The sequence below is a fragment of the Rhinolophus hipposideros genome, assembly GCF_964194185.1.
Source record: "Rhinolophus hipposideros genome assembly, chromosome: 1".
NCBI lineage: Eukaryota > Metazoa > Chordata > Mammalia > Chiroptera > Rhinolophidae > Rhinolophus > Rhinolophus hipposideros.
The window spans coordinates 109,877,906-109,901,017 of NC_138047.1; the positions used below are offsets into that span (position 1 = coordinate 109,877,906).

Sequence of the window (23,112 nt, forward strand, 5' to 3'; positions counted from 1 at the left end):
GGGGTTTGGTCACGGTTACACAGGGAGCCCTGCCCGGACAGGTGGGGGGGTGTGTGTGACCCAATCACAGAAGGATGGGGCAAAAAGAAACCGAAGTCACCAGGTTCGACACCCCCATTTTAAAGGTGAGGGACCAAGACCCAGAGAGGGAGCACAGCTGGTGGTGGCCAGGCCTCACATAGGCTCTGAGAACTTTGGAGACACCTGAGCTGGAGAAGGCCGGCGTGCCCAGGACCCCTTCTGGGAGACCTTGGAGAAACTGCTTGGGGTGGGGCTGGGCCCCAGAAATCGGATCTAACAGGTGGCCCCCAAATTGCCCTCAGAGGGGGATGGCAGGGCCCATGATGGGCTCCCTTCCCATCCCCCCTCTCTTGTTCCATGCTGATTGAGCCCCTTCTGGACCCCCATGGTGCTGGCCTCCCTGGCCACGAGCTATTGGCAAAGCCAGACAGACTTCTCACATCCTGGGGACAACAGGGACACCTCTCCTCCACCACCACCAAGCTGGAATGGCTCCGGATAGCGGACCCCGGGCTGGTTGATTCCCTCCTCTTCCCTCCCATCACTTTAAAGAGAATGAGGGTCAGACGCCACCAGGCGCTCCAGGGTGGGATGGGCCACCTGGAGAGCAGGACACACACCATTTTCCACAAAAGAGCAGCCCTTTGTCTGTGGCTCCATGGGGTGCGTTGTCAGCTCTGCCAGGGGCTGCTGGCAGGATATGGGAGCGGTCCCCACCCTCTGACAGGCAGGGCCAAGTGAGGTGGGCACTGAGAGGCAGACGGGAGGCAGAGGTGGGGGAGGTGCAGAAGCACCTTGGGAGGCTGTGGGTGCTGCTAGTTTAGTCTGTGGGCCCTGGGTGTTACACAGCAGGTGCGATCGCGGGCAGCAAGGTGTGACCCTGTGGCCTGGGCCCTGACCCTGCTGCCCCCTCTGGGTGGGTTTCTGCCCTGCCCCCCCCTCCCCGTCCTGGTGGTCCCACCCTGGCTTGGATCCACCACCCTCCCCTGCCCACTCTGGCCGTGACATCACTGTCCACACAGGCCTGCAGCCCTCACGCACGGGCCCAACTCTGGGGTCTCATTGTCCCATTCCCGCTCACTCCTTAGGAAAATGATCGCAGATACCCCAGACATCCCTGGTGAGCCCAAGGCAGCACTGGAGGTGTGGGGGTCTGGGCTCAGGGAGCAGTGTCTGCCCAGGTCCCAATCCTAGCTCCCCTCCTCAGAGCTTGGCTCTCAGAGCGAGGGAATGCTGGGCCTGGGTCCCTGGAAGGAAAGCTGACTCTGGGAAGGACTGGAAAGGCCCTATTTCTGGGGTTTGCAGTCTCTGCCCTAGTGTGGCTGATGGACAAAGGGCCTTTTCAAGGCCACCGAGAGCGGCTCCCCACACTGCTCACCCCTCCTCTGGCATCAGAGCTTGCTGGGCAGTAGGAGCCGGGAAGGCTCTGGGCGCTGGGGGCAGTCTTGCCCTCGGGGTGAGCCCCTCATAACTGGTTTCTTGTGTTCACACAAGCCCTCTGCCCCAGCCTCAGGGCTGAGAGGCCATGGGGCATCACCAGGTCTCCCAGACGCAGCCCCCCCTCACCCTACCTTCCTTCCAGACAGGTCTTCCTGATGGACTGGACAGTGTAGGGCTAAGCCTGGGCCAGGCGGGCGGGCGGGGCAGGTGGGGAAGATTTGGGGAGAAGTGGTCAGACAGGGGAGTCTCCCTGCACCCATCCATCACTAACAAATCCCCCACATTCTCGCCCACCTCCGGACCCCATGGGGCCTCAGCACAACCACCCTTCATAGCCTGGGATCACAGTCCCGGGGGCCTTCCTCCTCCCTCCTCTCCCGTCCACACGGGCTTCTTACTGACTCAGAAGCCACCTCACATGTATCTGACTTCAAATGCTCTCCTTTCACCTGTCCCTGAGCTCTTAGGCGGCCCTCAATGCCCAGTTCCAATATCACCACCTGTGACGCCTTCGTTCCCTCCTCCCGTAGCTCTTGCCTTCTCTGTGCCGCCTCTGAAGTTATCCAAGTCCCATTACAAGGTGTTGAGCGGCGGTACAGGCCCTGCTTTATCACCCCTGAGGCCCTGGTCTTTACCCCAGAGCTGACACCCAGCAGGTGTTGTGGAAATGTCTGGGGAATGAATGATGGACTGTGAAAATGTACAGAAGGACACAGTACCCTAAGCAGGGTTCTTAGTTTTAATCTGAAAGACACCTTTGGCATCCGAGGATAGACCTACCCTAAAAGCTATCTTAGTGCATTTTCGAGCCCTTCTTCTGCAGAGGCTACAGTTCAACAGAGTTCAGTTTTAGGGTCACAATTACCTGGAAAATAACAAATGCCACAAGAATGTTGACTAAGCAAGTCAATATGGAAGAGAACAAACCGTGTTGAGCCAGGGGTTGGGTTGGGGGTCTGACTCCCCATCCCCACGGGGGGAATTGCTACCTGTGTGAGCCCCCTGAGCCCAGGCTGGGTTCTAAAGTCCTCCCAGGCTCTGCCTGACCCCCATGACCTCTCAGGGTGAGCCCCAACTGTGGGCTCAACGTGATAAAGGAAAATAGCACCCACACCCTCTGGAGCTCACAGGAAAGGAATAAACGTCCATAAAATGTCTGTTTTTACAGAAATGGTGCTGGGATGCAGTTTTTGTTGCCTACCCCCAGAGCGGTCACGTGGGGGGCTGTTCTGGGAGGGGCCTCAACCTGCCTTCCAGTGTATGCCATGGACTGGGCTCCGCCTAGAGGAACCAGGTCCATCCGTCCTGCATCTGATGTGAGTGGTCTGTGTGGCTGTAGCAGGAGCCAGAACATTCTGGAGAAAGGATGATCCAAGGGGCCCTTTGGTGGTGAGACAGCCAAGGAGAAGCAAGACAACCACCCAGGCCCCCCCCAATCCAGAGTGTGACCAGATGGATGAACCCGAAGCAACGAGTGGGTGAGCCTGGGGAGGATGCACAGGGGAGTCTGCAGGGGCCACGTGCAGGAGACAGAGGCGCCCGCGGAGCCAGGCTGGGCTTGAACGTTTCTCCTGCAACTGGCTCAGAGCAGCTGCGGCGTGAGGGTGGGCACCAGGAAAAGAGATGCTTGAGTTGTGCATTCCCATGGAAACCAGCCTATGAACTTCATCAAAACACTTACATCTTTGGGTAGGAAATAGGTATTCATGTCCATCTAACTCTGAAGAATGCTTTCAGCACCTGAGCTTTATTTCAGTGGTATAAAAGTATACATGTGGGAAGAGGGGTTTAATTCCCATGTATTGATTTTTTTGGTATTGATTTTTAACTTCACTAATTAGTACTTGACTGTCTCATATTTAAGGGAATTTTAAAGGTGGGCTGGACCAACACTTCTCTTTTCTTAGCGAATCCTCTATAGACAAACGAGATTCCATGAGGAGATTTAAATTCTATCTGACACAAACTAGTTCAATGCTTTCAACCACCAGAGAGGCTTCATTGACATAGATCCTAAATGTGTGTTAATTAAAATATATCCTTTTTCTGGCTTTTAATTCTGATTAAAGCTAGTCTCCTAAGGATTTCTGCCAAGTCATGCTCTGACGGCTTGTGCTTAAAGTACAGGCCCACCCGGCAGGTTTTGCTGGTTGTTTTTCAATCAGCACTCTCCCTTTCCTCCTAACAAAAGCCCTCATTTTCAGTTGTGCCTATTGCTGCCCACCCAAACGATGGCATTTCCCAGCCTCCCTGGCAGCTGGGCGTGCCAAGAAGAGACAGGGTGTCAGACTTTCAGAAAGTCTCAGTGTAAGGAAGGGTCATACTCTTCCATCCTGCTGCCTGGACTCAGGCAGGGACTTAGGCAGCCATCCTAGACTGCGAGGAAACATGTTAAAGAGGGCAGAAGAGCAAGCGAGAAGAGCCCAGGTCCCTGATGACTTTTTGGGGCTACCATACTTCCCAGGATTGCCTTCCCATGGATGTTTTCTGGAAACATGAATAACCTAGTTTGGGCCACAAGGACTCTGACGTTTCATTCCACACAACCAAACCCAATCCTAACTGATATACCCACTGCCCTGAGCACAGTTTCAAACTGGGAAGCATAGGTGGAACCCCAGCAGCCCAGGCTTTGGACTCAGCCAGACAGACCCACAGAGAACAATCAGTCTACCAGTGTCTGCCCTGAGTTCTCATGCTGGAAAAGGTGGCTGGGGGAAGGGCAGGCTTTACAGGGGAAGACTGAGAGCGCACTTGAGTTTGAGGGGATCTGTCAGACACGCAACTGGCCGGCAACAGGTGAGAGTCTGGAATCTCAGGGTAAGGTTCAGGCTGAAGATGTAAGTTTCAGAAATGTTGAGGGGGGAGAGGGAGATGGTTGATTATCAAACCATGTGACAGCAGGAAATCTCCCAGGGACGGGATGGACAGAGGTGCTTCCAAGGACTAAGTCCCAGGCTCTAGTGTTAGGAGGTTGGGAAGCAGCCATGGAGGGATGGGAGGCGGAATACAATCCTTTCCCAGCAAGTGAGGACGCTGTGTCCAGGAGCTGGGCACTCATCTGGTCACCTGCTGCTGACAGTTCAAGAAGGACATGCAGCTGAGCTTTGATCACTGGATTTAGGAAAAGGGTCAAAGATGAGTTGGATAAAGAGCCTCGGAGGAGGCTTTGGGTGAAAATCTGATTGGAGTGGGTTCAGGAGAGAAAAGGCTGAGAGGAACTGGAGATAAGAAACAACTCCAGACTGTCAGATGCTCAAAAACCGACCTGGATGACAACCAGCACACAGGGAAACCCTGCACGCCCGCCCTCCCCAGACTTTAATGGAATAGTGGGTCCAGGAGTCCAGACCATCTGAGCACCTGGCCCCTGGGCCAGTGGCAACATGAGCAGCAGAGAACACATTCTCTGTCAAAGGAGGCGTTATTCCCTCTCCCGCACCCTAAACCTGCACATTTCAGAACACCCAGAGAAATGGTGCTGGGTGGGGCAGGGAAAGTACCAGGGTAGGCGCAGGCAGGGCACACCTGCTCTTGCTCTGGCCCCTCCTACAGCCAGAGCACGGCAGCCTCTCCGTGCCTCAGTTTCCTGGGCTGACAATGGGAATTTAAAGTGAGACCACATACTTGTTTCCAGCTGTCTGCTGGGCACATAATAGGTCCTCAGATGTTGGCGATTGTTTTTATGGATCCAAATTAGGGCACCGTTGGGGAAAGTAGTGAATACGGGCGAATATCTTGTTTAAAAGTACCGTTTATTGTGGCGATAAAAACACAAAAACCAAAAAAAGCAAACAAAAAAACCCCACTGTTAACTTTAATCCAAGGGCTGGGAAGAAGATCAAACAGGTGGTTAGCGAGAGCAAAAAGATTCGGGAAGCAAGGACGACGGAACTGGCCTCCAGGTGGTGGGAAGGTGCTGGTGCTGAGGGAACAGGCCTCGCCCCCCCATTTGGGACCCAGTTCTTCCCTCCCTCGTACCTGCCGGCGGGCTCCGTTGGCGCTCCTGCACCTTCCTTCTCCTCTTCCCCCGCCGGGGCTGCCAGGCCCAGCGGACGTCAGGGGACTTGGATATCTGGGTGCGTCCCCTATTTCGCTCCTGATCCGCCTGGATTCCGCAACCCCCCAGAAGGGAGAACCGTGGGGGGTGGAGTGCCGTTTGGGCGTCGTCGCCTAGCAACCAGAGACTAGCTCCGGCGCCGGCGCCGGGAAGACTACAATCCCTAGAATGCACAGCGCCCGCGGCACAGCAAAGGACACCGCGCGCAGGGCCCCGCACCCCGCAATGCCCGTCGGGACTTGTAGTTTTCCAGCCCCCTCCAGGCGCACGGGTCGCCCTCGGGCAGTGAGCCCGCCTCGGGCGGGGCGCGGCTCGGCGCGGCGCGGCGCGGCGAGCGGATTGGGCAGCCTCGGCGGCGGGTGGCGGGCAGGGGGCTCCCGGGCCTCGGCGCATGTGCAGCGCGGGGCGGCGGGGGCCAGCCCAGGCGCCGGGTGTCAGTGAGCCGCGAGGAGCGGGTGCCCCGTGCCGCGTCAGCCCGTCCGCCAGCCGCTGTCAGCGGGTCTGCGCCGCGCGCCGCTCGCGGAGCATCTCCAGGCCGCGCACCTGCACGCGCACCTGCCCGCCGCCGGCCAGGCGCCCCGGGACCGCCCGCCGCAGCCGGGCCCGGGCGCAGCGCGGCGGAGCGAGGGCCGGGCCGGCGCGGCGATGATGCACAGGTTCCGAAAGTGGCTGTACAAACCCAAGGTGAGCGGCCCCGCCGGGACGCCCCTCTCGCGCCCGCTCTGCACTGCGCGTCGCCCTCACCCTGCGCGGGGCGCGTGCCGGCCGAGCGAGGACGGGGTGTGCGGGCGGGGAGCCCCGTCCCGGTCAACGACGAGCCCTTCCGCGCGCACGGTCCGGCCCGGGCGCCGTCCCCGCCTCGGTCCGCGGCCGGAGCGGCCCCTCGCCCGCCCCATCCGAGTCTTGCTCGCACCTGCGGTCCCGCCCCGCAGCCCACAGCAGACCTCTACTTCGCGTGGGCCCGGAAGGACCTTTCCATCCTCGTAGTTACGCTAAGGTGACGCCCTCGTTCCCCTCTGTGCCCCCCGCCCGCATTATCCGGGCCCGAATGTTCGTCCCGCCTCCGTCTGCGCTCCGGGGCAGACTCCCCCCGCTTCCCCTGGGGTCTGGACAAAACCCCTCTTCCTCCTCTCGGGTCCCTGAGTCCAGAGCGGACTCCCGTCCGCCAGCCAGCCCTGCCTTCGCGAACCGGGACCGACCCGCGCGCTGGCCGGTGGCGTCCCCATCCTTGTCCCATGCCACCCGTGCTGTCCCGCAGCAGGACAGGCGTCCTGCCCAGTGTGGGGGCGCTGAGCGGCCGACAGTGCGCACCCCCAACCCCGGCGTGGCGCGCACCCTCGGCGCGAGGTCGGGGTCGGGGTCTGGGTGGCGCGCCCCGCGTCTCGGCGGCTGCGCAAGTCGCACTGCGGGCGCTGCGTCCTCGCCGCCCGCCCGGGCTCGTGTCAGCTGCGGCCGGAGCGGGCCAGGGTCCGGGGCGCACCCTCGGCGTCCGGGGCCGGCGCAGCGGAAGGGCCCCGGCGCCCAGGTGTTGGTTGGGCAGTTGCGGCTCGGGTGGGGTCACCGCACGACCAAAGGGCGCCCTCGGACAGCCGAGGCCCCGAGGTTGCGGACGGACCCAGGGAACCCGCCCCTCCCCCAACCTCTCCCCCGGCGGACCGCTTTTCTGGATCCCGCTTCGCAGCTCCCCTCCCCCACCGTGGGTGGTTTCTCTCGGTGGGGGGTTTCCTCAACTTCGTGTCCTCCTGGTGCGGGGAGGCGGCAGGTCCGTTAGGAAGACGGGCACCCGGGGTCCTGGAGCGAGCTGTGACCTGGGGCTTCGGACCTCCGGGGTGGGAGAATTCTCCCAGCGAGTGTTGGGTCGAGGGCGCAGATGCCTGGGGCTGCTCCTTGCCGGCCTTGGCCTCGCCCAGCGGGGATTCGGGTTCTTTCTTGCCTGGAGCTTCCTGTCATGGAACAGCTACTTATTGGTGGTGGCTCCCGGCCGCGACCCTGGTGGCGACCACCCTGGTGCTTCCCGGCCGGCGTGTGGTGTGGGGCCGCTCGCTGCCCTTGGCTGCCTTCTTTCTGCCCCTCTTCGGGCTCAGTCCCCCACGCGGCTCAGTCTCTGTGTAGGTTGCCAGGGGGAGGTGGCAGGCAGCCTCTGCAGGGGAGCAGCTTTTTGTTTGTGTGACTTTTGTCAGCAGTTAAGGAAAAACGAAGTTCACTTGTCAAAAGGTCATGGGAGGCGGGGAGGGCAGCAGCACTATTTTGTCAATGGCAAATGGCCAGGTAGAAAGGAAATGTATCATAGGTCAAGTAACATTGTGGGATCTCAGGACACACTCCGTGGGGATCCTGGGGCTCTGCCTCCTTTGTCCCGGCGTGGCTGTGGAAGACACCTTGTTTCCAGGATCGCCTACCTGTGTTATGTTGTTGGGAGAGAAGGAGAAGGGACTGTGGACTGTTCCATCAATAGCTGGATAACTTCAGAGACCATGCCTGTTTCGGTTTAGGGAAAATCTTTAAAAGTGGAAAATGATACTGTTCTTGTTGAGGTTGTGCCCCAGAGCTGAGAACTGAGCCCCTCCCTGCGTCTCCCTCTTTCGCAGGCTGCTGCCCTTCCAAGCTCCAGGGGCTGACCTGGGCAAGGTGGGCAGTCGGTGAATTAAGCAATCCCAGTGCTTCCGCCCAAAGCTATACGCTTTAGGAGATGGGAGGGGATGGTGTTCCATCTGATCCTCTCCTTTTCTTCACTGTCATCTCTCATCATGTTGTCTGATACTTGTCCCTGACCCCTGGACTCAGACGCAGCATCTGAGGTCTTTGTGTCTGGTGTGACATTTTCGGGGAGCGGTGCTCTGCGGTCGGTCAATCTGACGCTGGGCAGTCCCTTGTTTGAGATCTATCTTTGGAGTTAAATATCTTGATTATTTGAAGGGTTGGGGTATGTTAGGTCACCCCAGTAGCTTTTACGTTTCAAAGCGAAGCTCTGATTTTTGCTGGGGATTATGAATTGTGTGTGTCCTCATCCTATCTGATTTAACACATTTTGACACAAGTCCTGGTTGGGTTCCGGCCTGGAAGAGTTGACATGTTGAGTGTGAGCTGGGGGCGACTGTCGCCGGCAGTCAGGATTTTTTTCACTCTTGTGTTTAGATAGATATACAATTCAAACTGCATTCTTGATTTAATTCCTGCTTTGGTTTAAAACTGAACACTGAACGTCTTGTTCATTACAGTGCAGTGGAAAATGTTCTGAAACCAAAAATATTCATTGTTCTAGTAACTCTAAGAAGCACTTGGAAATGCTTTAAAAAATTCTTATCTGACACGATAATTTTCATATCTGAATCGTTAATAACTGCCTAAGTTGAGTAAAAGAATAAGTCTGATGTATAATACAATAGTTTAACATTAAAATGACATTTGCAGGCTCTCACACTTCCATTTACTTTTTTGAAGGCTGTCCTTTAAACACCACGTTGATTTTTCTTCATGCAAAGCATTCAGGATCTGTGAGTCTTATCAGGGCTGCACGGTGCCTGGCGAAGGCTGTGTGTGGGAAGCGTATCCGCCTGCTCTGTTTTGTGATGGTGCTGAGATACTTTTTCTGCTTTTGTTTCGGGAAAGCCTTTTCAAGAAAGAGTTAACTTTAAAGGGTGAAAACAGTTGGCATCTTCATGTGAAACAAAAAATAGCAATACTTGTGTTTCCAGCTGGGTTATCACTTTCTTCTTGATCCCTGGTGACTGTGCTGAAGGGTGAAATCTGGCTTGAGGGAAGGGAACCTTTGACTGGACCGGGTTGGGATTTCTTTGCCATCATCACAGAGCATATGAATAATGGCACAGGATGACTTTGTGTTTTCCACTTTTGAGGATGCATTGATGGGCGGGTGGGTGCTGCTGTCCCGATGAATGGGGACCACCACATGCTGGGTGACGGCCACCCTCAGCCATGCTATCCTTGCGGAGCTCTGTCTGAGCCCCATGCCAGGCAGACACTGTTCTGGGGTTGGGATTCTAGTGTTAACTTCTAGCGTGGCTGCTAACTGATTTATTTCCGGCCGATGAACTCCAAGTGCCCAGCAGCGGCTGCGGCTGTCCTTGCAGTAGCACGTCTCTCTCTGAGGTGAGCTACTGGAAAGCCAGGGTTCCAGAAAGCCTGGCCGCAGAGGTGATGCCAGGGGCAACGCCCTCTTCTGGTGGGTGCCTGGCAGGGGCTGGGGCTCTGGAATGCTTGGCAATGCTGAGTCAGAGCAGGCGTGGCTGGTCCAGCACACCCCACTCTGTCCCTGAATTCAGAAGGCACTGGGGCCCCTCCCTCCCTGCTGCCAGTTCTGGCTGCCCCTCCCAGAGCTCTCTTTTCAGATGCAGCAACCTTATTACTGTTGGTACATGGGAGGCTCTGAGTCCACCTGGTTCTGAAGCCTGGTGGGCAGTGACTCAGCAGGGGGCTCACGCTTGTTCCCTAGGCTTGGCTGTGTTTCTCTTTGTGGCTGGGGGAGAGTGTGTGGGGCCTTAACGTCTAGCCCCATGCCATTGGCATTTGCAGGGCAAGTGAGAGGCTGAGCTGCAAACAGATGGTGGGCATCAGTGTCTCTGCCAGCTCTGCTGCCATCGCCCAGGGGTCTGTGCTGTGCAGTCAGAGCAGTGGGTTTGCGGCAAATGTATGATACGGTTTCTGTTAAATGGGCGAGCCATAGACAGGGAGTTTAAAGCCTCGCCTAGTGTATCTGGTCTTGGCGTGGCAGGGAGGGAGCCAGGGCCTTGGCGTACTGCCCCCCACTCGGAACGGGAAGCCTGTGGGGTAATTTCAGGATGTCTTAGTGCCTCTCCTAAAGCTGCAGGAATTCCCAGAACAACAGATATGCTTGTTTTAAGTGCGTGGAAGTGCACATCTAAGAGTCCTAAGTGACCTAATGGTCGTCGGGCCGTGGTTTTCTTGTTTGCGCTGACAGCACTGTGTAGCCACAGTTCTTAAGTGGTGTGCTGTGTGGCCCCTGCGAAGGTGCGTGGTGGTCAGCTGATTGCCGTTCAGACAGTGAAGACCTGGGATGCCGCGGGTGGGGTTGAAGCTTTTTCCCGTTCTATCTGCTGCTTGCCATGGTTCACGCATGGCGGCAGCGGCTTCCATTGCAGGACTTGGGTGAGAATCCTCACTCACACCCTGGGCCTCAGTTTCCCTGTCTGTCAGTGGGGGTGATGGAACCTGCTGTGTGGAATTTGAGGAGACCATCTCTATCCAAGGCTCATGGTAGAACCTCAACAAATGACTGCTGTGCTGTCGTTACCAGTGGACCGCGCAGGTGGGGTAAGAGGGCGTGCACTTAATACAGAACTAAACGTGGGGTGTTTTATGGAGTCCCAGAGGCCATCGCAGCTTCCAGTTACTTCTACCAGGTCATTTTGAGAGTCAAAGTGTGTCAACAGGGTCATCCCCTCTCCCCTTTATGGTGGCGTGTCAGGTGCTTGGGTTTCGGGAACAGACCCTGACTCAGGACTCCTCAGGTGTTCTGATGGGCTGGGTGACAAGCTGCAAACAGTAGTGACAGCGATGAAGAATAACAGTCTGCCTGTATGGGCAGCAGTGGGGCCCCTGTGTCAGGCCCAGCCCCCGGACCTGCAAGCCACCCTCCTGTGGCTGTGGTCCATGTCCCCTATTCCTTGGCGGGAGGCTCAAGGTCCAAGAGAGGACTCCAGGGCCATGGGTGGTGAAGGTGCCAGGGGAAAGGGGCTGGCATAAATGACAGCTTGGGGATAGACCTTTGTTGGTGAAGCCACTGAGCTTTTGGGGTGCTTGTTAGCATTCAGACTATCGTAATACAGATAAGGTCTCAGAGGGCAGTGTGAACTGGTTGGAGTCTTCACAGCCAGCAGGAGGCAGGGATGGGGTTTAAACTCAGGTCTGTACACCCCAGACTGGAATCCATGAGCACCACCAACCTGGCAGAGTTTCCTTCGGGGCGGAACTGGTGCTGTCATCAGTTTTTACATGAGTTTCATTTGGTGAAACAATTACTTTTGTACTTTTCACAGTTGGATTGCAAAGAAACTTAGATAGTGATGGGCAATTCAAGTGTTTGAAGGAGGAAGACAAAAATGAATGGATTTTTAAAAACTGATCTGAATAGATTAAGGAGAAGTAGAATAGAACATTTCATATTATGGTAATTTATGTAGAGCAGTTAGTTAAGATGAATGGAATGTTTTTTTCCTTCTTACAGTAAGCATTATGAAGCTCTTCCATTTCTCATTGTTTTCGTGCTGGGTAAGCAGGGGGTGTTGGGGGCACTTCAAGTGGGGCTCCCTTCATGGCTGAGGGGGGTCTTTCGAGCTCTGCCTGGGGGGCTCTGTAAGTCTGCTGTGGTAGGGTTTGCTTCAGCTGACGCTTTCTCCCTGACCGTGCCCCCCCCCCCCCACTGTGGCACATGGGTTCTTGGGGAAAATGGGTTAGCACTGTGGGATGGTGTCTTTGGGCAGTAATTTTTTTCCTTGGATTTGTAGTTTTTGAGACTGTTTCCAATTGTTTTTCGGGTTGTTAGAATTGCTGAAAAGTCTAAAAGGAGAATCAACTACTTAAATGTCAGATGCATTTAAAAATTGTACACCCATGTTCACAGCAATGTCATTCCTAATAGCCAGAAGGTGGAAACCGCCCAAATATGTGTCAACAGTGAATGAGTAAATAAAATGTGGTCTGTCCACACAATGGAATATTACTCAGCCACGAAAAGGAATGAAACACATGCTACAACACAGATACGTGTGCAAATATGATGCTAAGTGTAAAGAAGCCAGACACAAAAGGCCACATTCTGTGTGATGCCATTTATACGAAACGTCCAGAATGGGCAAATGCATAGAGACAGAAAGCAGGTGTGAGGCTGGGGCTGGGGAATGAGGAATGACAGCTAAAAGGTATGGTGCTTCCTTCTGGGACAAGGAAAAGAGAGAGGTGATGGTTGGACAACTTTGTGAAAGCACTAAATGCCATTGACTTGTACACTTTCACATGGTTAGTTGTATGTTATGTGACTTTCACCTCAGTCTAAAAAAAAGAAGTTTAGTGTTTTTTTTTGAGAGTTTTTTTTTTTTTTTTGAGAATTACAGCATTTTTTGAGATATTCAAGGGAAAAGAAATTTTGCAGCTGAGTAAAAAGAAGCTCAGGGCTGTGTCTCTGGAGGCGCCTGGCGCCTGGAGGCCCCACCGGGAGGCTGCACTGTGTCACTTCCACTGATCACAGGGCCAGCCCCTGTCCTCTGGAGGGCTGTCACCTCGGCCCCCTGGTGGTGGCTGGGACACGGCATCCAGGGGCGCCCTCCTGGTGGTGGCCCAGGGCAGGCCCTGTGGGGGGGCGGGGCTGTGGGGCCAGGGATGAGTCTAGGGTCAAGCTGAGGGCGTCAGGGGCTTCACTCATAAAGCTGTGCCCTCAGTGATGGGGGGAGAACGCGACATGACACTTCGTTCCTAGTTGGTGCTGAGTCATCTGGGAGCCTGGCAGATAAAAATCCGGGTAAAACACCTCGTAGGTGGAGTTCACAGTGAGAAGTTACACAGTTCGTGCGAGAGTGGTTTCCCTGAGCAAGAGTCAGCAAACAACAGGGTGGACAGAACCGATGACGGAGAGATGGTGACGCACAGGTTTAGGACAATCCAGGAGATGGGAGACAGAACCACCGGGTGATACCAGCCCCTTGTAAACAGGAGCCAAGTGGAACTCCTAGAGATGAAACAGTCACTGAATGTACCAGCTAAAAGCGGAAACCCACCCTGAGGAATGCGTGAAACAGCTGGAGGGCTGGAGGAGGTTGCCCAGCATGCAACCCTGGAGGGAAAGGCAGCCTGAGAGGTTTGCACCCGGTGGGGGTGGGATGGGGAGTGGGGGGTGGGTCCTAGAGGCATCTGGTGGGACCTCACATGGGGCATCTGATGGGACCTCAAGGCCGAGAGACAGAGAGGAAGGAGAGGCTGCTTTCAGCTCATGGCTGAGTTTTCCTGAGTTGCTGTTGTGTTGGGGTCCAGTAAGCCTAGGTCGCCAGCGGGATACATGGCACTAAATACAGCCGGACACATCGGCATGAACCTGCAGACACCAACCTCTGAGGGGCGTCCCAGAGACCTCGCTGCATGGGCGACAGGCCGAGGACTGTGGAGGGAGGCCACGTGGGGTCCTGGGCTTAGCTGTGCTGCTCCCTGCAGGGGAGCGTTAAATGGAAGGCCGGTTGTAGAGAAGATGAAAAGTCTCCGCCCCAAATCGTGGAAGAAGTGCTGGGAAATGAACTCAGGCCAGAGAATGGGTGGTCAGGAGGTGGGAGGGGGAGACAGAAGGCAGTGGTGGGGTGCGGCCAGTCGAGGTAGCGAGGTAGCAGTTATTGCACAGGGGACCAGTACAGTGATGGGGCCAGAGGAGCCCCAAAGCAGGGCAAGTGGGGCCCTGGGCAGGGCCACCAGGAGTGGTCCTCAGGTGTCTGCTGGTTGGATAAGGGTGACATGCTGGCTGACTTCAGACTGGGAGTTAAGAGTGTGAATTAACCCAGGGTGAACGCTAGGGTGGTGAGAGTGGCCCAGGGAAGGGACAGTGGTCCAAGAGAGCGCAGGGCCAGCCCAGAATCACACAGTAGTGCCGGCTACACGCTCTCGGTCTCAGCAGGTCACAGGCCAGCCCAGACCCAAGAAGACAGGAGAGGCTCCACCTCCAGGTGGGAGGAGAGACCTGAAGCACAGAGGGGGGTTGTAGGTGCGTCTTTGTGGGTAGTCACCCCCCTGCACTGCATCTTACCCCCTTATACACTGGACCTCACCCCCTCTGCCTGTGCAGTGTTGTCCCGTGTCCTATTCCAGTCTCTCCCCGTCTTCTAGATCATTCCCCTGGGGATGAAACCTGCTGTGATCTCCTGTCTATGAAACAGCAGCCAGGTCGCCCCCTGTCCGCTTCACTTGTCGTCTTGCTGGAGCTCCACCTCCGTGGCCCCGGGATCCCTCCCCAGAAGTCAGGAAAGGAGCTGTCTCTGCCCTGCCCCCCCCCCCCCCCCCCCCCCGCCCCCAGTCCCTGAGCCGCTCCCTCCTCAAGCCCTGTAGCTGTTGTCCTCGTCTCCTCAACCCCTTCTTTCCCTGGTTTCGGGACACCACACTCCTGGGCTCTGTCCAGTCTCACTAGCCGCTTCTCCCCTCTTCAGCCTCCACGAGTGGGTGCACCCCTCTGCTTGGCCCCTCTCCATCCTCCTGACTCCCTGATGTGGCAGCCATCCTGCCGGTCACGCAGCTCGCAACCCTGACCTCTGCTGGGTGCTGGACACCCTGGCATGTCCGTCTCACCACCTGGACGTGAGGCTGCTTCCCTGCCCTCCCCATCCTTCCCATCTCTGTCACTCGAGCGTCCAGGCCACACCGGAAATCAAGGTGACTGTCCTCCGGGTTTCTCCCTGTACGTCCCCACCTTAAACCAACCCTGCAGACACATTTCCAGGAGTGCACCGTGTTTCAGCAGCATTATCCCCATAGCCAGTGATGGAAGCAATCCAAGTGCCATCGATGGGTGGGTGGGTGGGTGGGCAAAATGTGGTACGGATATCACTCAGCCTTGAAAGAGGGAAATCCTGACACACGCTACACCGTGGATGGACCCTGAGGGCACGGTGCTCAGTGAAGTAAGCCAGTCACAGGAGGACAAATATGCGTGATCCCACTGACATGAGGTACTTAGAACAGTTCAATTTACAGAGACAGGAAGTAGATGGTGGGTGCCAGGAGCAGGGAGTTGGGAGTCGGTGTTTCATGGGGACAGAGATTCAGAAGATGGAAAGCGTCCTGGAGTAATGGTGTGATGGCCGCACAGCAATATGAGTGTACCTAACGCCACTGAACTGTGCGCTTAGAAATGGTTACGATGGTAAGTTTTATGTGTGTGACTGCGATTTAAAATAATCAGTAATAAAAGAATGTTTCTGGAAGACGACCCTTTCTGACATCTCTGTGCCCAGCCGCCATCCTTTCTCTGGGTCACTACAGGAGCACCCAGCTGGTCCCCTCTCTCTCCCCTCACCCTACCCCACCCCAGGCTGTTCTCATTACGGCAGCTGGGATCATCTTTTAAATACACAATTTCATCTTCTCTGCCCAGGAACCCCCGTTACCCCCATCTCAGTAAAGCCGCAAGGCCGTCCAGGGTCAGGCACCCCCATTGACTTCCTTCTCCTCCCCCTCGCGCTCCTGCCGCAGCCTCACGGGTTCCTTGCTGCTCCTCAGGCACACCCCACCTTGGGGTCCCCTCTGCCGGGATGGCTTTCCCCTCATCACATCTCCCCTCAGATTCCACCTGTTTCCTGTCTACTCCAAAGGTTCTCAGTGGGGTTGACTTTCACCCTTCGGGGACATTTGGTGATGTTCACAAACATTTTTGGTGTCACAACTTGGAGTGGCATGTCCTGCCAGCATGTAGTGTGTCACAGCCAGGGGTGCTGCTCACTATCCCACAAGGCTGCATGTCAGCAGTGCTGGGGTTGAGACACCTGCTGTCACCTAGAGGGCCCCTCCTCGGCCTCTCCCTGCTGCACAGCCCTCCCGTGTCCCGGGTTCTCCTGTCACTAATGGTTACCTGGTGTGTGTTCACCTGCGGGGCAGCACTGTGTCCCCCAGCACTGGGCCTGGCCATCTCTGCTGGCCTGCCATTCTTGGTGACTTTGGCTGCAGAAGAGGTAGGATGGGAATAAATGTCAGGAAGCTCTGCCCCCCAGGTCAACGACGATGAGGTGTCTCAACTCCAGCCAGTGTAATGGGCCACCATCCACCGGAGCCTGGGACCTGTGGGTCCCCAGACTTTGGAGGACGTGAGCCGTGGATCAAGTGGGTAAGAAAAAGGCTTCCTTTTGCGTTTTTCATTGTCACTCGCTCTTGGAAAAGCAGCAGTGTGGTTGAGTAGTTTTCATGAACTGTTAGGAATTGTGTCTGAATCTCTCTTACTAGCCTCTTAAAATCTAGACCAAAGAAAACACTGAACTGGAGTTGCAGCTCTTTCTGACTCTTTATTCACTGTTGGCTCAGTGACAGTGACAGTGCTTGGGGGCCGCAGACTGGGTGCTGGCCCGACTCCCAGGCTCTGGTACGCGTGAACTTGGCCATTTCGCACTGGTTAGAGAGTTATTTCCTTGGATGTAGGTATTTCCAGTCCTTGAACAAAAGGAGCTTCATACCGGAGGCCTGCATGCACCCACGTCCATTTCCTGGGAGGAAGAGTCCTGCTTCTCCAGCTGAATGAGGTTGGATAAGTAATGTGAAGGTCAGAGAGCTCACAAGTGCTGGCCCTGCCCTTGTGTGGAAGAGATTTCCTGGTCTTTCACTGGCCGGTTCCCACAGAGCACGCACTCAGGTGGCTCCCGAGGCTCTGGGTGCCAGGTCTGCGGGAGGACGGACGGTCTTGCACGGTTGATGTCCAAGCCAGGATACCTCTTACTTGAAACATCTACACCTGTGGCCAAGCCACCCAGCATGTGACTGGTCCCATGGCTGCAGACCCTGTGTGGCCATCGTCCAGACACCCAAGCCCCTGTGTCTTGAGACTGTGAGCTGGAGACTTTCCCTTGGTTAGAAAGACGGAGTTGGTGTGTTTCAGGACATGTGCACAGAGCTGGAGCCATCGTAACCCAAGCACAGGCCATGACCCACCTCACACATCAAACACCTGTGGAGAGAAACTCAGAAGCCCGGTCCTGGGACAGGAACTCAAGCCCATGGCGAGACCCATTTCATCCCGCTTTGCTAGCAGCACAAAGATGGCCTCCGGCCCCGGGGTTGGAGAAGGTGGACCCCGGGATCTGAGACATGGCTGCTGGGACATGAATTTGTGTGACTCAGAAATGCCACCCCACCAGCAGCAGGCAAATCATAGCCCCGAAAGATGTCCACGTCTTAATCCCTGGGGCCTGTGAATAGCTTAGGTTACGTGCCGAAGTGGAGTGAAGGTTGCATGTGGAGCCAAGGTCACTAATCAGTTGACCTTGAAATGGCGAGATGGTCCTGGATTATCCCAGGGGCCAGTGTGACCACAGGGTCTTTAGTGGTGGAAGTGGGGAGATGAAGATGGTCAGGGAGAGCAGTGATTATGGAAGAATTTCTGAGAGATACACCACTGCTGGCTTTGAAGACAGAGAAAGGAGTCATGGATTGAAGAAAATGGTGGCCTCTAGACACTAGAAAAAACAAGGAAACTAGTGTCCCCTAGACCATCCAGAAGGAACAGCCCTGCCGACCCCTGGATTTTAGACAGTGAGACCCATGCTGGAGCTCTGTACTCCAGAACTCTAAAATAACACATTGGTAGTTTGAAGCTACTAAGTGTGTGGCGATTTGTTACAGCAGCTATGGGGAAGTAGTACCCGCCTCCTGGGGACGAGTGAGAACTTGCATGAATATGCTTACATAATAGAAACCCGGAAGAATCCGGGTGCCCTGGGGGGTGTGGCGGGACCCTGTGGGGCTCCACACCAGGGGCCGTTGTAGAACAGTCACTCTGCAGGCAGAGTGCACAGGACGTGACAAATCAAAAGCGAGTCTCAAAATAGCACATATGCATGACGTCCTTTTTATAGAGTTAAAAACAACCAAAAATACATTTGAGGACCGCATATGGCAGCAACCAAGCTGCGTTAAAGGAGCCGTGTGAGTCAGGATCCGGGGCGCAGGTCGCTTTGTGGGGACGGGGGAGCGGGTTGAGGCCGTGTGTCATGTGTGGTATTCTATGCGAGGGGGCTGGTGGGCTCGTGGGTGCTTATTGCGCGATTCACAGTAATCATTGCGCCATGGAACTCTTTGCAGATTTGAGAAGTAGGGGTTTCCAGGGCTTGTGTGGCCCGTGGCCTGTGGTCTGGGTCTTGTGTGGCCTGTGTGGCCTGTGGCCTGTGTGGACTGGGTGTTGTGTGGCCCGTGGCCCGTGGCCTGTGGTCTGGGTCTTGTGTGGCCCAGGGCCTGCTGCCTCCAGTGAATTCCCAGCCTGGGGGTTTTAAATTAGTGTGGCCAGTAGCATGTGTGAAACAGCACAAGCCTTTCATGTAGTCGAATTGCTCTGTGATTAGCAAGGGGGAGGCATGTGTTCTGTGTGCAGAGGGGGAGAAGGTAAGTGGGGGCGTTTCCTGCAGGCTGTGAGATTTGGGGTGCCCTCCTCGGGGCTCTGCCAGTAAGCATTGATCAACTCGCCAGGTCAGTAAGACGCTTTGGTGGAGAGAAGGACACAGACTTTGGTCCTTTGAGGAGGAGCTTTGCCGTTTTCCTTCCTTCCAAGATACTAAGAGTGAAAGAGCCATGGTTTTGCCTGGACCTGGAAAGAAGGGAAAAGCTTTTTCATGGAACTCCAGGACCGGTTCCGTGTGGACATGTGTGTCTGCATTTCTGTAAGTGCCTTAATTGAGGTTCCTGCTGAACTCAGCGTCAGGGCGGAGCTTCTGGGGGGGGAGGAGGGGCGTGTTGGTCAGCACAGTGCGTTGGGGTCCTGTCAGCTCCCGGGAGTTAGCGCCTTCACTGGAGGGATAAAGCCCTCTGACTTGCCTGTCAACACTGCCTTAAACAAAGTCCCAAATCACACACGTGGTAGGCTTTGACAAGTGAGAAAATCGAATATGACCTCACTGAGCTTCTGTTGAGAGTTTTGTTTGTTTTATACTTTTGGGTCCATTTTCAACGGTCACTTTGTTTCTAATGTAAAATACACCGAAGTCATTCGATTCCCTGGCCAGGGAGGGATGACCTGGTGCTGCCCATCTGGGGGACGAGACCAAGGTCCCCAGAATTCTTGTGGGTTCCGTTCAGAGGAGCTGCCCCCAGGATGTTCCTGTTTTCTAATTAAGGTGGAATTCAGGAACATGAGCGAAGGATTCCAGTGGCATTCAGTGTGTTCAGAGTGTCATGCAGCCACCGCCTGCCTCTCTTCCCGCGTCATCGGCCCCCAGGGGACCCCGCAGGGGACCCCGCACCGGCAGGCAGCCCCCTACTGCCTCCTCACCCGCCCCTGCACCACCCATCTGCTGAGGGGCTGCTTTGGAAAGTGCACAGGGAGCAGCTTTAAGAGATTAAATTTAGTTTTGTGATGACTCATGGCTACCAGCACATTTAAGAAAGATGAAGGTCAGTGACGTGGCGGGGCTGCCCACGGGGCCTGCACAGGACTCTGCAGCCCCACGCTGTCGCCGCGTGACCTTGACCAGTGGTTTGGCCTCTCTGTGTCTCAGTTTCCCACCTCCAGATGTGGCTGGCAGTGACATCGCACACAGGGCTGCGGGAGCAGAAGAGGGACAGTGCTTATGGGGTGGGACGGAGTCCGGCCCACTGGGGGTGCCCGGGAGTCAGTCGGGGGACTGTCACTTCACTAAAGACACAGATGAGCCATGGGACACAGCATGCCCACCCTGACGATCCGCAGTCATAGCTTTTCTTGACTAGAGAGCTGAGGTCATGGGCTTGGCAGCCTGCTTCTAAAAATGTCCCTCTAAGTTTCCACATCTAGTCTCTGGCCCCTGTGAATATGGTGGGGTGCACTCCCTCGGCTGTGTATTTGGCAGTGTATGTGGCACACCAACCCCAGGCCAGGAGGCTATCCGGTGGGTGGCAGAACACGGGGTCAGAGTGGTGTGGACCCTGCCAGGGTTCCATGCACTGTCACTGGCTCCAACGGGGAGGGGGCCATGTAGCAAGGAACGTAGTTGGCCTCAGGACCTGAGAGCCCCAGCAGGTCACAGCGAGTCCTAGCCAGCCACTGATGGCCCTGGTGCCTGCCCCCACCCCCGTGGTGGTCAGGAGAACAGCTGAGATAGCTGGCGGAGATGGTGGCTGAAGCACACCCATGCTGGGTGGCCTCTGATGGTTCATGGCACGGCTGCCAGCATCATGGGCAATCACTTCCTGGGCGTCGGGTGCTGGGAACACACCATCCAGCATGGGGAAGTGTCACAGCTGCTCTCTGCCTTCCAATTCGCCAGGGTCCTGAAGATATGGAGGGGCACCCCAGCCCATCCTCATGGCCAGCACCCCTGTCCTGAGCAGCCCTTCTCTGGGCACTGACTGGTCATCCGGCAGGAGAGCTAGAGGGAGGGCTGGGGGGAGTAGACGGCGTTTACCGCGTGGGGCTGTTCTCTGGGCCGAGGGTGAAGCAGGGCAGCGGGCCAGGTCTGAGCACAGCCACTCCCAGGGGAGGAAGAGCCCTGTTGGCCGAGCTGGTCTGCACTGAGGTTTCTCATGGCCACTGGAGCCTCTGATGGGCTCCATGTCTCTATCTCCAGGTACCTGTGAGGCCTTTGAATGGCCTGAAGCGAGGGGCCAGCAGGCGCTGGCAACGGGTATCCACCAGGCACCGCCGTGGCGGCTGTATGCCTGGGGTCGTCCAGGCTCTGTGTGGACTTCTTTTCTAAGGACAGGGTAGTCCGCTGGGTCCTCTCAGATGCCCACAGCCTTTCCAGCTTCTCTGGACGAAGTCTCAGTTCAGCTGTGAAGTATCGCTGCTGAAGACCATGTTTCCTTGATCCCTGGATGTGGGCTCCTCATTGGCGAGATCTGAACGTTCAATGTTGGGTGGTCGCCGTGCCCAGCCTGGGGTGGTCTCACCCCATGGGGTGATTCGTTCCATACGGCCACCGAGCTGTGACTTCATCTGGGGTTCAGAGGTGGGCGTTTGCTCTCTAGCTGTGGGGACAGCTGGGTGGGCCTCAATGGAAGGTGACCTTGGGGTGCGTCTTTGAAGTCAGCCAGGAAGACTGACTCAGGTGATTTGGGCCTTGTTAGAACTTAACCCCCGATTTGGTGCAAAGTTGCTTGAAATAGTAGGAATGACTTAATTATAACATTTTTAAATGATTGCTTGGGGGTAAGAAGAGAAAGCCGCCTTTCTCGAGGCTTTTGGGTGTCACAACAGCACAATGTGCCACAGTGGCAGCAAGGGATGGTGGGTACACGTGTGAAGGGTGTAGATAAGGTGGCCCCACTGCAGGCAGCTCATGACTGACTCACTTTCATGTTGGTCATTTAAGCTCATGTTCATGTCACTCGAGTTTGCATTTTCATGCACAGTGAGGAAGAGACGTGTGAGGACACTTCTGTCCACCCTCTGTTCGGAAGCCTGTCCTGGTCAGCAGACACCCCGGGCCCATCTGGCCGGAGCCAGGCCCGTGGAGTGTGGGAGTGACAACTGTGTCCTGAGAACCTTCTCAGAAAGTGGGCCAGTATCTGCCCAGATGTGCATGCAGCCGTGGTAGGACATCTGGGTCTCCGTGGATACACTTGATTTTCACTTGAAATTCTGGATTTGTGTCATAGATACTCAGAGCCCCTTCTCCTAGGAGCACAGAGACCTGCTTAAGGACGGGGTTCCGACAGGTGTCTGTCCTCGTCTTAGCAGCTGCCGGCGGCTGAAAGCGGCCTTCGTTTTGAGAGATGTCTGCGTCAGTTCTGGTTCCTTCTGTGTAACTGCGCTCTGGTGGTCCCTGGCTTCTTCCAGATGGAGGTGCTGAACTTAGGAGCAAGACAGGCTCCGTGTGACTGTACGGATGTCGTAATGTAGGGTACAAACGTTGCCTTTTGATCTTCAGAGTCAGGTGTCCTGAAGACCTGTGGGCACGTCACTGTGGTGTTAGGGTCGGCTCCAGCTTTCAGGATGAATGGAACAGTGTTGGTGACAGTTCTGTGAGGACCACGAAATTCCACCAGGACAGACGAGTGCGGGTTTCCTGCCTCGATGGGTTGGCTCCTCTGCTGGGGGGCTTGGGTGAGTGAGGATGAATTATGTTCCCAGCTTCGCACTGGCGGAAGACCAGGGCTTGACAGTGTTCCAGTTCTGGGGGGTGTTTACCTTCCTCGTTACGCTTTTCAGAACTTCTGTGCTTTTTACAACCGAAAATAATAAAGTTGATTTGGTGTTTAGCGCCCTCTGTCGAGGTACGGTCATCTTTGAGGAGGCTCTTTTGAGCTGGGACCTCGTCTTGGCGGCCCTCGCACTGGCCTCGGGACTGAGGACAGCGGTGGCCTGGCCCCTCCGCCCCCAGGTGACGCTGACCTCTGTGGTCAGGCTGAGTATACATCCCCAGAATTGTGTGTAAACGGACTCAGCCCAGGTCGTTTTTGGTCTGGCTTCTTTGACTCTACCTAAATGTTTTGAGATTTACCTATTTACGCTGTTGGGGGCATACGTCCAGGCAGTATAAACTTGAACTTGTGGAGAGGAAACAGTCCCTGTGACACTGGGTCTGTGCCCTCGGGGATGACAGTTCCAGGTGTTCAGTGCAGAGCCCGTGGGATGGGCAGCTTCTGCTGCTGTTGTGGGACCTCACGTGAAGGTTAATTGTTTGCCTGCTGTTGTGGAAGGGGCTCGTTGCGTGTCTGTGTGCGTATTTTCTGCCCTGCCTTAAGAGTCTGCATCTGGATTACCTTCCTGCAGGTCCTTTCCTTGTTTTCTTCTGAGCAGACACTTATTTGCTTCTCTTCTGCCGTATGTCCTGCCTCCAAAACATCTGTCTATATTTTTTCCTCTAAAAATGTATAAAAACCAAGTACAGGCTCTTGCTGGATTATTTTGCAAATAATTTTCCTCCTCTGGTAAAACCACACATGGGCGGGAGCGGGCGTGCTTTGGGGGA

The 23,112-nt window shown here is 55.7% G+C and overlaps 2 protein-coding genes across 11 annotated transcripts in view; one reads left to right on the forward strand and one right to left on the reverse strand.

Moving 5' to 3' along the window:
* CFAP99 (cilia and flagella associated protein 99) overlaps positions 1–5,589 on the reverse strand; it is a 35,911-nt gene extending 30,322 nt beyond the window's left edge. For all 7 annotated transcript variants that reach the window (XM_081070434.1, XM_081070433.1, XM_081070431.1 and 4 more), the window contains exon 1: positions 5,443–5,589. The gene's annotated coding sequence lies outside the window, so the exon portion shown is untranslated. The remainder of the gene's footprint in view (positions 1–5,442) is intronic.
* Positions 5,590–5,975: 386 nt separating this feature from the next.
* Positions 5,976–23,112, forward strand: part of ZFYVE28 (zinc finger FYVE-type containing 28) — a 70,195-nt gene continuing 53,058 nt past the window's right edge. The window contains exon 1 of one of the 4 annotated variants that reach the window (XM_081055473.1): positions 5,976–6,205. In XM_081055473.1, coding sequence (XP_080911599.1) covers positions 6,167–6,205 — 39 coding nt within the window. In that variant the 5' untranslated portion in view covers positions 5,976–6,166. Of the gene's footprint in view, positions 6,206–6,409; positions 6,519–18,116; positions 18,158–18,757; positions 18,886–23,112 lie in introns of those variants that run through there. The other 3 variants (XM_081055474.1, XM_081055472.1, XM_081055471.1) reach the window with 3 other exon arrangements.